This window comes from Malus sylvestris, chromosome 9 (genome assembly GCF_916048215.2).
Source record: "Malus sylvestris chromosome 9, drMalSylv7.2, whole genome shotgun sequence".
Classification (NCBI taxonomy): Eukaryota; Viridiplantae; Streptophyta; class Magnoliopsida; order Rosales; family Rosaceae; genus Malus; species Malus sylvestris.
In genome coordinates this window covers 6620689-6634218 of record NC_062268.1, presented here as the reverse complement: position 1 = coordinate 6634218, position 13530 = coordinate 6620689, and the positions used below count along the sequence as shown (strand labels likewise).

The 13530-nt window shown below is 39.3% G+C and overlaps 4 protein-coding genes and 6 non-coding genes across 11 annotated transcripts in view; all 10 read right to left on the bottom strand.

The window, feature by feature from the left end:
* The window catches only part of LOC126582591 (cysteine-rich receptor-like protein kinase 44), a 106699-nt gene extending 104328 nt beyond the window's left edge, over nt 1-2371 (bottom strand). The window contains exon 1 of one of the 2 annotated variants that reach the window (XM_050246753.1): nt 1456-2371. The gene's annotated coding sequence lies outside the window, so the exon portion shown is untranslated. Of the gene's footprint in view, nt 1-1278 lie in introns of both variants that reach the window. The other variant, XM_050246749.1, reaches the window with a different exon arrangement.
* On the bottom strand, nt 795-902 carry LOC126584064 (small nucleolar RNA snoR97). Its single transcript, XR_007609981.1, has one exon. It is a non-coding gene; the product is annotated as a small nucleolar RNA snoR97 (small nucleolar RNA).
* LOC126584046 (small nucleolar RNA Z278) lies at nt 1194-1308 on the bottom strand. Its single transcript, XR_007609962.1, has one exon. It is a non-coding gene; the product is annotated as a small nucleolar RNA Z278 (small nucleolar RNA).
* On the bottom strand, nt 1454-1567 carry LOC126584044 (small nucleolar RNA Z278). The gene has a single exon (XR_007609960.1). It is a non-coding gene; the product is annotated as a small nucleolar RNA Z278 (small nucleolar RNA).
* On the bottom strand, nt 1626-1718 carry LOC126584032 (small nucleolar RNA Z223). The gene has a single exon (XR_007609949.1). It is a non-coding gene; the product is annotated as a small nucleolar RNA Z223 (small nucleolar RNA).
* On the bottom strand, nt 1776-1864 carry LOC126584071 (small nucleolar RNA U36a). The gene has a single exon (XR_007609988.1). It is a non-coding gene; the product is annotated as a small nucleolar RNA U36a (small nucleolar RNA).
* LOC126584076 (small nucleolar RNA snoR134) lies at nt 2105-2250 on the bottom strand. The gene has a single exon (XR_007609992.1). It is a non-coding gene; the product is annotated as a small nucleolar RNA snoR134 (small nucleolar RNA).
* A 797-nt stretch (nt 2372-3168) lies between the features above and the next one.
* LOC126583761 (uncharacterized) lies at nt 3169-5409 on the bottom strand. Its single transcript, XM_050248276.1, has 2 exons — nt 4971-5409; nt 3169-4039 (listed from the first exon to the last, which is right to left on the bottom strand). The coding sequence occupies exons 1-2, from the start codon at nt 5317-5319 to the stop codon at nt 3348-3350; spliced, it is 1041 nt and encodes a 346-aa protein (XP_050104233.1). The 5' UTR covers nt 5320-5409; the 3' UTR covers nt 3169-3347.
* An 840-nt stretch (nt 5410-6249) lies between these two features.
* Nucleotides 6250-8430, bottom strand: LOC126634266 (putative pentatricopeptide repeat-containing protein At1g03510). The gene has a single exon (XM_050304773.1). The coding sequence runs from the start codon at nt 8100-8102 to the stop codon at nt 6810-6812; it is 1293 nt and encodes a 430-aa protein (XP_050160730.1). The 5' UTR covers nt 8103-8430; the 3' UTR covers nt 6250-6809.
* Nucleotides 8431-11400: 2970 nt separating this feature from the next.
* On the bottom strand, nt 11401-13228 carry LOC126582624 (putative F-box protein At1g49610). The gene is made up of 3 exons (XM_050246781.1): nt 11939-13228; nt 11606-11798; nt 11401-11471 (listed from the first exon to the last, which is right to left on the bottom strand). Exons 1-3 carry the CDS (start codon nt 13226-13228, stop codon nt 11401-11403), a joined length of 1554 nt encoding a protein of 517 aa, XP_050102738.1.
* Nucleotides 13229-13530: the final 302 nt, after the last annotated feature.

The following is a 13530-nucleotide window of genomic DNA, read 5'->3' as shown; positions in this document are numbered from 1 at the left end:
CGCTTGAACATTGTTCTTCCTCTGTCAAAAGCTTCTCCTAGTATTACTGTTATTTCAATGAGTTATTTCATGTGTTATTCAATGAGGCTACGATCATGAATCCCTCGGCTCAAGAGGTTTTGAGCTTAAATGATGTTAATTATCATCATCTTTTCCAATCAATACAAGTTTTACCAACTAAAATTGATACAAAAACAGAGATACGTTGATAATTTTCAAATTCCAATTTACCACACAGCTTACAACAACATTCATTTACAACTACGTGTCTGTTTTTGGTCTGCATTCCAATCAAAAGATTGTACAACATAAACCCATCCACACATGACGAATCCAAGGTCATGATTTCCATGCGCCATTTTCTCCACCAATCATCCTCTTGCTTCCATGCTTGTTTGTACCACTTGGTACTCCTGCAAACTAATTACTCACTACAAAATCTAAATCATCCAACAACAAAAGATCAGCTGGGAACAACAGATAGGAAGGAGTCCATTTAGCGGGCAATTAAAAAACCAAAACCATTGACAAAGAATTCACGGACGAACCCGAAAACGGCTGGGAGAGGAAGGGTTCTTTTTTTAGGGTACTCCCCCATGGAGACAGGGTGAGGCCTGTAGGTTTTAGAAATTATTATCACTATATTAATTACTTAACCCCAATTCAATTAATAGAAGTATCCAGCAGCAGCTATTGAGCATACATATCAATTCATCACAAGAGTAGCTTCCAACGGAAATTTAGATGAAATTTAACACAAATCACAAAATAAATGAAACAAAATTAGTGCAATTAGATGTAGTGTTGTTGTTTAACTCCAGTCTTGACCAGTAACACAAGATGATGCTGATGACAACACTCTAATTTATGAGTTATTTCAGACCCTTCACCTGATCGAAAAAGGATAAGGGTATAGTTGAAACTCAAAACCAACATTTAAACACAATACACAACAAAACCATATGACTGCAATGCCTCAGCTACATCGTTTCTGTCAAGGGATGTAGTTTCCACGAGTAGGTTCGACCTGCACAAAAGCAGGTTCTCGCTTCCGCTACTCCTCAAACACGTTGGATTGTAACATCATTGACGCCTAAACAATACTTAATCCTAACAAAATAATAAACATTATTCAGCAAAACAAGCCATTAGCACAGAAACAATGGATTTTGATGCAGTAATGAAGACTTAAAACCTCAGTTAAATCCATTAATGACATATGCAATGTAGCTTCGCCGAGGGGTTCTCCTTGTAAACAAGGTCTCAGCTCCACTACACCTCAAAAAAGCGGATTGAATCATCACAGGCCAAAGGACAAGAAGACATCACCAAAATTTAACACACCAATCACAATCAATTAATAACATACCAACCAACAAATCTAATCTTAGACAGACAACAAACCAAACAAGTAACACAAAAACATTTTACTAGGAGGGTAAGTAAGATTAAAACCTCAGCTAAATCCATTGAATTCATATGAATGCAGTTTCACTGAGGGGTTCTCCCTGTAAACAGGGTCTCAATTCCACTGCACCTCAAACAAGCGGATTGAATCGTCATCGGCACCACCAAAAACACAGAAATCCAAAACACTAAAGAAAAACAAAATCAAATTAATAAACAGAAGGCTCAGAGTATGAAACAGCTCTCTCAATCACGAATTTTCTGAAGCAGAACTGGCATAAAGCTGTAAAATTTAGTCATCACCGCCAACATTAATCAACAAAACCCAAAAATATCACCGACCCAAATCAGCAAATCAAAAACTTAAATGGCTCATATCAAGAAATTCAACCATTGATTATCACATTCTACTTCATCGATTGCTCTCAGAAGCGCGGATAATTTGTAATCATCGCCAAAATTTCACAAAACAATATCAAAATACATAACAGATCGAAATTCTGAAAATTTAGCGGACGTTTTTAGAGGCAAAACTATGAGAAGAGAAAAACCCCCACGTTTGACACCGCAATAGGATCTGCGCCTCCATGACTAGCTCTGTTTTCGGAGATTGTTCAAAAACAGGCTTAAGGTGTGTCGAGGCGCATCGGATCGTACGCTACTGAAAATTGATGAAAAGATTTAGGGTTTTTGTGGGAGATGTAGCGGTCGATTTGACACAGAAAAGCCGTGGAGTAAAGCGAGGCTAAACCGCAACACTTGACGGCGACGTTTTAGCACGAGCATTGGGGCTTTCTTCTTCAGTGAAAGTACTCTCAGAGAAGCCCGGGGTGCATCGTGCGTGGTTAAAACTGGAAATTGCAGAAATTAGAGATTAGGGTTTTGACTGTATGAAGGGGAATTGGGGGAATTCTGCGAAAGCTTGGATAGAGGCTGGAGAGTATGAAGAGGAAGTGGGTGGGTTGGTGTTGTTTATATAGGCATCCAAAGCCCTACGGAAACCCTAGGGCTTTTTCTTCACACTTGTTACGGTGCTAACGGCGTCGTTTCATGATTCATTGGTCTCATAGGCTTCTTATTACCATTTACCCCTCTATTATTTATATTTTTTTTTAGTATATCGATATTTTTATATTAAGATGAATGAAAGTTCGACTAAAACACATAATGAGCATACTAATTTGGTATCGAATTTGCCATTATCAGATTTGAACCTAAAATCTTTTACTTTCAAGTGAAGAGAAATATCAACCGTAATACGAGTGACATCCTCTATGATTTTTGTTCTTGTGGTTTTAACGAAGTTCCATTTCCGTCCTCTCAGTTTCGGTCGTTGCGTTTTGGTCCTTTTAAAACTCATTTTGCAAATGGAGGGTGATAGAAACCTTTTGCATTTGCATTTTTTCACTTTTCACAATATTATGTATCATTTGTTTACACAAAAAAACAAAAACTTTAAGACTTTTGACTAAGAGTTAAACATGAAGTCTAATTTTCCCTCACAATGAGTCTTTCACTCGCAAGCAACTTATGATGAAGAAATCAACAACTTGCTATTGTCTTTAAATTGTAATAGTTGGTAAACTACAAAGGATTAATTTGTTTTGACAAAACTATAGGTACCTAAACGGAACTCGGCTAAAACTACATAACGAGCCAAGTATTTTCCTTTGCGAATATCTATAGATGAGAAGACAGAAAAATCGAATTCTGCAAGAAACATTTTCAGATTGAATTGTATGGAAGCCTAGCCACGCGAAATTTCTGACGTTGATGAATCACTGAATTGAATTCTAGTAAACCGATATGAAACATTGAAGTCGAAAATAGGAAGAACAAAACAGGATCACTACACCGATCGAAATTACAGAGAGATGACATAGAAGGCACAATGCCACTGCCTTTGCAGTCCAACAGGCATATAATGGTATTCTTAGCGTTCATACTATCATCCATGTCAAATGCCGGTACCCGGCCCACTTAGCAGCAAGGCGAATTCCGATGGCTAAGCCTGCACCGAGCAAGGGCATTGGAAGCTTCCTATTAGTCACTACAATTTCCTCCTTTTTCTCTGATACCTTCTTTGAGTGGTGAAAAATGGCCAAGGCCAGATAAGATGCGATTACCAAAACTCTAACCCATGGTTCTCCTATGGCAGCCATCACAGCTGCTGCAGGCAATGCGGATGTAACATCATCCCTCTTTTTAACTAATCGTGAGTAACCGTATAACCCCAATAGAATCGTCCAGAAGAAAGGCTCTGAGATGTAACCTGCCACTGCTGCATAGGCTACTATGCCAGATGCTGTGAGAAGAAAGGGTTGACAGTTTACGGCGTTTGGAACAACAGCTTCTGCGATAGCAAGAACAATGGATGCCAGTATGATCACTGTTGTCAACTCTGGAATTGGAGCGTATGCCACTATGCCAGAGTAGAAAGAGCGTATGGCATAGAGTGTTGTTTCTATGAATCTGATCATGGAAGTAATGGGATCACCTATGAAATGGAAGATTAGGGCCAGGATAAGTTTCAAGAGGTATCCCACAAAACGGACAACGCCCACTGCAGCCTTTCTCCAGTTAGCTAATTCCAGCAAGACAGCTCTCCATGCGTAGATAAGGAACACCAATGCTGCACGATCAATGAATATAGTATTTAGTCAGCTGCATAAGCTATTTTATAGTGCAATTTGTATTCGCAGAGAAGTATTTTGAGAAAGTTAAGAAAATCAAGTTGCCCTGGTTGTAAAACTAATATGTGCAATCCTCAACCGGCAAATAAATTATAAAACAATTTGTTTGAGCTTCCATTGAGGCTTCAAACAGTTATAATGAGAATACGTTTTATAATACCACGGATGCGTGCATGTATCAGGAACTAAATAGTCTAAAACCAATACATTACCTCTCCCAACTAGTTTCTAAATTTCATAAGCATCCCTGATTCACCAAATCGTTCTATACTCATACAATCGCAATGAAAAGCCATTTGTGCGAGAGAATACCGTTAAGCATGAAGAACTAAGAAACATTAATCAGAGCACTAGTCTAAATCATCTCCCACTAACTCATAAGAAACGGCACTCTTCAAGATAAATCAAAAAACTTAATTGTATTACATCGTGTAAAGATTTAGTCCCTAATGATATGCCCAATCAGACGGAAATTAAAACTATGAGAATACTCAAATTAGCTGAAGAACCCTTCTTTTCAAACACATTGTAATGCGTACAGTTATTACAACCTGATAGCTCATTTTCCAGATGCTGGTGACAAATTCATATAATTTTCTTCACATATGCATCAAACATTTCTAAATTTGAGGAAAGTCATGGTAAAAAATTTCAATATAATTTCTAACAAGAAATTAACCAAACAAGCTGTATTTATACATGAAAGCAAGTTCCTTAATCAAAACGATATTCTACGCGCTCAAAGGGCACTGTAATTGACAACAATCCCAAATACTCAAACTTTCTCTGTTTTCTCTCCTTCATTACCAACATTTTCTCAGCAACCAAACAGATAGTAAAAAGAAGAAGAAAGAGAGGAGAACAGTTTACCTACAAGCCAAGGCCACCTAACAGGTGGGTCAGGAGCTTCCTTGGTCAAGTACCTGAACCGCTCAGGCATAGTACTCTCCCCTCTACTCTCCTCCTCAGCTGCATCAACACCCTCATTTTTCGCACTCACACAAACCCTCAACTTTCTATCAAACAAAAACCCATTTGTTTTCCCGGAAAACCCAGGAAATTTCTGAGCTTGTATTGGGTTCAAACATTGGAATTTGGGTGAATTGCGAAAAGCGATTGTTTGGATATGAGGTCGGATTCTGGGGGGAGAAAAAGAAGCGACTTTGAGTCTGAGAATGGAGGGGGTTGGAGCGGAGATGGTGGGAATGGAAGTCGCCATGGCTTGGGATTTAGAGAGGGTTTGCTGCCATTATCGGTAGCAGCGATGGAGCTGCAGAATTAGGTGTTTTGGGTTTTGAAGGTTTGGACTTTTGTTCTTTGAGAAGGAAAATATTTGGACTTTTTTTATTATAGCCCCAAAAAACTTCACAATTGACCCATGCCACACTATTAGGTCCGGCCCACTAAGACACCGAGAGAAAATGGAAGCAATTTCCGCTGTCTTTTTTTTTTCTCGTAATTTATAGCATTTAGATTGAATAAATTAAACATGAAAAATATAAACAAGGTACACCACATACATAAAGTAAAAAAAAAAAAATTCCAAAATTATATCTTAGGAGAAAAACTTCAGTAGAGCAGTCAACCTCATTGAATTACAAGGGTTAAATCATGGAATTTGATCCGTTCTGGACCTTAATGTCCGAAGCTTAGAAATCAAATCATCTGGGCTGCTGATTAGTGTGTAAAAGAAATCAAAGCCGTTGGTTTTGTGTGGTGGGCTAGGAAAATGAGTTAATGGGGATCGTTGGATTGAATTTGTGCGGTCCAGATGAATTGATCTCTAGGTTCCGGACACTAAGGTCCAAAGTGATCCAATTCCGTTAAATCATAGGCTAGAAATGCTAGTGTCATTGCCACATGGTATATCTAATGAACGCAATAATGTCTACTTGTTTTGGTTCATCTGGGCCGTGACAGCTTCTTATTTGGCGATCACACACGATTAACTATGTGATGCTGAAGATGAACTCTTGTGCAAATTTCCAAAATTAGAATTTGCAACACGGTTGTTCTAAATCCCAAATGCATTGAGTCAAGGGCTCTTACGTTGTTAGGGATGATACCTGATATGTACGAACACATTGGTGAAAACAATTCTAAGACGAAATGAAAGCCCTTGATTCAACAAGGCAGCTCAGACACAATGTTGAGTTGAGTCATTCAGAAATTCAGTAGTGAAAAAGTGATGAACAATTCTTGACAGAGACACTTGTTTTAGATCGATGTAACCGCGTGCGTGCTTCATCCACGCAGTCCAAAATAACTCAAGAACATATTTTTACATATACATCCTGGTGCCTAAAGCAACTCAATGCATCTTCGCTCTTCACCGTCTTCAAAATTCAGTCAAAACAGAAAATTAAGAGGGAATGAGAATAATGTATATGTGTCTTTGGGCATGTTTGTGAGCAAGGCATCTCTGAAGGCATCTTGAAGCTTGCCACTGGTTCGAAAGGAAATTCCTTCCTCATCATCTGATCTCTTCCAAAAATGCGGCTTCTCCATTAATGTCGTAGATTAGCACCACAAAGTACTGCATTATTTTCCACTGCTCAACATTACAATCTGCTGCATTGTTTTGCATTATTATGCCTTCAGAAGTGAACCCCTTTTAGCTATCAATTAAATTTTTTGGCCTGATTTTTAACAGGCGAAAAGAAAGCTATTCGCAGTAGGCGAAACCGGATAACTTTCCAACACCTGATACTAGTCTTGATAAACCACCCAACTAGTTCCAGATGATGCCTTCACTCCCTTCTTTTTCATTTCCCTTCTCATTCGTTCCGATTCCTCGTGCCTTCCTAAGCCAGAATATATTCTTGCTAATAGTAAATAATTGGCAGGATTATCAGGCTCAATTTTGGACAGAGCTTTCCCTGCAATCTCGGCAAGCTCCAAGTCTCCGTAAGTTCTACATGCTGAAAGAAGAGCACCCCAAGCTTTAACGGTAACCTTCACCGGCATTTTCCTTATGACCTCATATGCCTCATGCAACCTCCCTGCTCTGCTCAGAACATCTACTAAACAAGAATAGTGATCACTATTTGCTTGCACACCATAATCCTCACACATCCGACCAAAATAATGCAGTGCTTCATCGGCTAATCCTTCAGCATGGCTGCAAGCCTTCAGTACTGCAAGAAAAGTAATCTCATCAGGCTCTACTTTCGCCAATTCCATCTCTCGGAAAATTTCCAATGCAGCTCTTGCCTCCCCATGAAGTGCATACGCAGATATCAGACTACTCCATGCAACCACATCCTTTTTCTTCATATAGCGGAACAGATTACGCGCATTTGCGAGACAACCACAACGCCCGTAGGCCTCAACTAGGCCACTACTCAATTGGGAATGAGAGTCAATCTCATTTCTCACATCATAACCATGAATTTCCTTAATAAACCTTAAAGCCGCTACACCAACAAAAGCACGTAACAGAGCAAGCAGTGTTATTAAATCCGGTTTCCATCCACGCGCTGTCATTTTCCTATAGAACTCGACAGCCTTAAACGACCCATCATCCAATCCCGACATCCCAGATATAATGGTATTAAAAGTTGACACATCAGGTTCAACATCCATTGCCTCAAACAATCTCAAAGCACCAAACACATTACCGTTACGCGTATAAAGCGAAACCATAGCATTCCACACAACAACGTTCCTGTGAGGAATTTCATCAAACAGGTTGCGTGCGGTCGACAATGACACGCACTTGCCATACATGTCGACGAGAGCGGAAGCCACAAATGGGTTTGATAGGATGGAAGATTTGGTGACATGGGCATGGACGGAGACGCCGAGTTGCGGGCGGTGGACGGCGGAGCAGGACTTGAGAACAAGAGAGAAAACATGGGGGTCGAGAGAAAGGGCCAGTGAGGTCTGCATGTGGTGGAAGAGGGAAAGGGCTTTGTCATGACGGCCTTGGCTGACGTAGGAGGTTAAGAGCTTGGTGAAAGAAAGCAACCGTTGGAAGTTTGAATGGTTGTAGGACCCCATGGTGGTTTGAGCTTTGGGGATCAAACAACATCAATATTAAGTATTTGGCATTAAACAAGCAAGTTAGGTATAGTTTTGTTCCCTGATTTAGGTGGAGTGGAGCATATCAACATGTCGTTTATTTATATTATTACACGTCGTGTGTCTCACTATGTTTCGATTACATCTAAAAAAAATTACCAAAATTTAGCTCAATTAGAGTTTCGGTTTGTGAGTTAAAAATCCACGAGTCCTTGAATTTTTCACAATGAAGAGAAACTTGTTACATAACATGACTGTCTTCTAACATCAAAGACAACAAACACGCAATGATTTGTGGGCCTCTTCGCGCTTATGGTTGGGGCCGCCTGAAGCTCTGGTTTGTGAGCCTCTTCGCGCAATGATTTGTGGGCTTCTTTATAGCGAAGAAAAGATTTTTGTTTCATTGACATATAGACTCTGTAGATTTGGTGCCATCCATTGCAAGGAATCCCTCAAGACATCATCGCTCACCACCGTTGAAGAATCTACTGCTACCTCAAGATGGTCGAGAATTGGTAACGGCGGAAGATATGTCCTTCTCGTTTCTTCTGGAAAAATAAGAGCCTGAAACATTCAACAGAAAAATAGAAACCAATCAGTAACATATAGGATGAATATGTATGTATATGCACTATGCAGAATTTGGAATAACACTTAAATCACAATCGAGCATGCATGCGTAAATACCTCAGCTTCGTTAAGGGACAGGCACATTTTCCTTGAGCAATCTAACGTTCTGTTTGTGCTGAAACGAGGGAAACACTTCTCAAGAAACTTTCTGAGAGGAGAAAAATCTCTCTCTGTGAAGTTGAAGTTGATGTTAGCCTCCAATAAGTTGGGAGCAGTCAGAGAAAATTTGGACACAAAGGCACTTAATTGATCAGGAGGCAAATATCCAGTACTAAATGCAAAAAAAGCTAGATTTGGAGTATTAATTTTGACGTTTGTAGCGCAGGCATTGCGCCCACAAAATGCAAGGCGTTTCAGAAGCGGATTACTGACTTGAATTGTATCCGATGACCAGTTGCTGCATTTGTATAACGTCAAACTCTCAAGAAGGGGAAACCTTAGACTTAGGTCATCTTCAAACCCTTCACCTGAAAGATTTGTATCAAAGAACTCCAGATTTCTAAGCGATCGACAAGAGGCAATGTCGAGGTGTCCATCTATGTGCACAGTACTTGAATCACCGCTACAAAATCTATATGATTCGAGATTTGTAGCTTCAACTTTGAATCTCACCACTTTCGAACACCAAATAACTTGCAAGGATTTGAGGCTTGAGCTCGAAATTTTGCAAAGAAATAACGGACATAAAATTAATGACAGAGACTCGAGAGAAGAGCACCCGGAAAATAACCGGACAAATCCCCTGTCAGTGTTGTAACCCAAATTCATTTTTTTGAGGGTCATAGTTTTCACGGAAGGAAGGCTTATAGAACCAATGTTGTATTTTATTCTCACATTCTCCAAACTTAGAGTGGTTAAAAATTGTGCATTGAGGATAGCCCACGGTAAGCAGTAGGATATGCTTCTGTCACCACGTTTTCTTTTGAGGATGATTTCTAACTCTTTAACGTTTTTCTCAGCCGCAAAATTCAACCACTTGTTTATGATATCGGCACCTCCAGAGTACCTCATTCGAAGCCTGAATATGTTTAGGTCTTGTTCATCATTCTCACGGCACTTCAAACATCTGTGAAGGAACTGGAGGAACTTTTTCCTGTCGGGTGTGTACTCACATTCAAACAGCTGCAGATCCTCGTCGAAATTTAAGACCGGGAGGGAGGAGAAAGACCACACGCGTCTCCATTGCTTGGAAAGAATGCTGGCCCGAACAGCAAGTTTGGTGGGGAGGAGTAGGAGAATATGGTAGATAGCAGACTCAGGTAATTCAGGTCCGTACCTGTCCACGGCCAGGGCATCACACTCTTGGCTTTGAGTATCACCTTGATCTTGATCATGACTTTTGATCTTTTTTATTACGTTTGCGCTGGTATCAAAATCTTCAGTTTTTCTTTTCTTAGTACTCTTCATGGACGTACCTTCATCGTGCCGTTTGATCTTTTTGATAATGGCTGCGCTTGTATCGCAGTCTGCGACTTTTCGTTTCGTAGTCATCATAGACATATATAACATGTAGTGATCAATCAATGAATTTAGAGAACAAGAGAGACAACAATATGTATCTGCAATTTTAACAGAGAATTAATATTGTCTCTAAAAGCTTGAATAGTACACTTTTATAACCACAAGGTCAATTGCTTGCTAAGCAATCAACGTCCCAATCTCCTTTGATTCCTTTTCTTTTTAGGTATGCACTTTCCTTTTGGATTCAGAAGTTGTTTTCCAGAGTTAATTCCTCTACCATGGAAGAATCCTAGTGAAAAAAAATGCAATGGAATTGGAACTCCTATTATATGTAGGAATATGTCTTCCCTAAACCCTAAAATTAGGCATTGCAATAAATATAAATATAAATAAATAAAAAAAGAGTTGTAGAGTTCTATGCTGTATAGGAAAATCAGAAACCGCATCCGCCTCAACTTGCGGGCCAGGACAAAAGAGATTTTTCAGTGTACCGGGAACACGGCCCAATGCACATTAAAACTTAAGGAACTGAGTGTTTCACTTCAATTGCATACTCATTCAACAGTCGGGTGCATGTATTTATATTAAGTTGAAGATTACATCCAGGGTTTGATAAACCCTATTTACATGGAGTATTTGAAATTCAAAACGCAAACAGAAACGCAAAGATAGTTACAGAATCTATGACCATACAACAAACGTTTGAAACAAGTCCTAGACTCACCCAACCTCTTATGAGATAAGAATTACAAATTAACTTAAACACTTCAAGTGGTGTTTGACTGCAACAGAATCACAACTTGGTCTAATAGTGTAATAATACAATTAGTTGGAATTTTTTCTTTTACATAGCCCATACTCTTGGCACACTGAAAAATTTCTCCTAGCGCGCGGAGGCGGAACCACGGAAGTAGGATTTTGGATTTGCCACTTTTATTTCTTGTTAAATTTTTTTTCCCGGATTAAAAGTACTCATTTACCAATGAACTATGCAAGAACTACAAAACAACTACTAAAGCACTACAAGTGCAAAAAGACATTCAAATGACACCATTCAAAATGTAAATTGAAAGTTCTCTGAATGTATGGCGTTTAGTTATTTTTAAGTCACCTTTAGTTTTTGTAATACGTTCCTAACAAATTAGCCTTAGTTTAATGAAAATTTAAAATCTCTCATTCAAACAGCCTATAATTCGGATGAGTCATCCCTGCAATTTAACCCGACATAGCTCAAAGCATCTGCCTTCATAAGTTTCGCTTCAGAAAACCAAAAACGTTCAATCATTCTAACGATTGTGAAGTAAAATAAGCAAGCACAATGCACTCATCTGATAATCCAACTTGGTAAATCAATTGTTACAGTTCTAAATTTTACACTACTATTAATTAACCATGTGTAAAGATTTCATTTTCTTCATACACAGTGACGCGTAGACTATCCACAGTTGGTGCCAACCACTCCAAGGAGCTCCCCAAGTCCTCCTCTTTCACGTCTGCTGAAGAATATGTTTGTACCTCAAGATGCTCGACAGTAGGTAACGGTGGCTGGCATGTCTTTCTGGTTTCTTCCGAAAATATAAGAGCCTAAAACAATCCAGAAAAAAGAATAAACAAAATTAGAAATCAATCAATCACAATACAAATGCGGAATTTGGAATAACATATATATATATGAACAGAAAATTTACTCATAAAGAGCCTGCATGCTTGCATAAATAGAATACCTGAGCGGCATTAACGGAAAGATTTAATTTTCTAGAGCAATCAAAGTTCCCAAGAAATTTTCTCATGGAAGACGAATAAGAATCGACGATCGGATCGAAGTTGATGATGATCATAGCCTCTAACAACTTTGGAGCACTGATAGAAAAGTTGGACACCAAAGTACTGAATTGAGCTGAAGACAAATAACCTGCAGTACTGAGCTCGAAAGAAAGTAGATTTGGAGTACTAAGCGTGACCTTTGCTACATTTTTGTCGTATCCATAAAGTGCAATGTGTTTCAGCTGCTGATTATCGACGTTAATGATTGACGATGAGATGATGCAGTTATTCATTGTTAAACTCTCCAAGAGTGGAAATCTTGAATCAAGGCCATGTTCAAACCAGGCACCTTCCAAGCATCTATCAGAGAAGTTCAGATTTCTAAGTGTTTGACAAGAGGCAATATTGATTTTGCTCATGGACGTGTAGCAACTTAAAAAATATTCGAGATTCATAGCTTCAATTTCCATTCCCACGATGCTACATTGAACAACTTTCAAGGATTTGATGCTCAAACTCGAAATCTTCACATCATCCTTTATTCTACATTGATTTAATGACAAATACTCAATGGAAGGGCACCCAGAAATTAGTTGGATGAATCCAAGTTTACTCAACACTACGGTCGTGAGGGACATAGATTCCAAAGACGGAAGGCTTATACAACTCATATTGTCCACTATTCTCACATTCTCTAAATTTAGTGTAGTTAAAGACTTTGCATTGAGAATGGTTTGCGATAATTTGTATATGGCATTTTTATCAGGGCCAAGTTTTCTCTTAAGAATGATGTCTATCTCTTTAATGTTTCTCTCAACAGCAAAACTCGTCCACTTATCTATGATAGCCGTGCTTCCTCTCCCTCCGCCATACCTCATGTGAAGCGTAAGCTTGTCCACGGTGTATTTATCTTTCTCGCAACGCTTCAAGCACTTTTTCAAGAAGTCAATGAACAATTTGTGCTCGAGGGTGTGCCAATCACTGCCTGGCTCCTCATACTCATTGAAAACTAAGACTGGGATCGAAGACCACACTCGTTCCCATTGCCTGGAAAGAATGCTGGCCCGAACAGCGAGTTTGGTGGGGAGGAGAAGGAGAACTTGGGAGACAACAAGGTCGGGTAATTCGAACTCGCGTGTGACCACGGCAGTACCATGTTGGTTTTGAATGTCATGATTCTGATCCTGGCTTTTGGTCTTTTTATTTATGATTCTGATATCGTTACAAGCTTCGGCTTTTCTCTTAATCATATTGGCGTCTCTTTTTGCAAAACGGCGCTCGTAGTGATCAGATCAAAACAAGAGGACACTGAGTAACCTGATATTGTGCGATTTTAGTAGAAACAAAAACACATTGAGAAACCTGATGGGTAAGAAGAAGGATGGAAGGGTGTAAAATTGCGAAGACAGAAAAGAAGAAGCAAAGCTTCTATAATGATAACCAGAAGGCTTTTCCTACTCTCTTCCAAAAAGGCCAATTTTTAACAGACCAATCGTTTTCAACTCCTGTTCCTAATCGGAAACAACTCTCCTTTGGTTTTCTATGGCGGAAT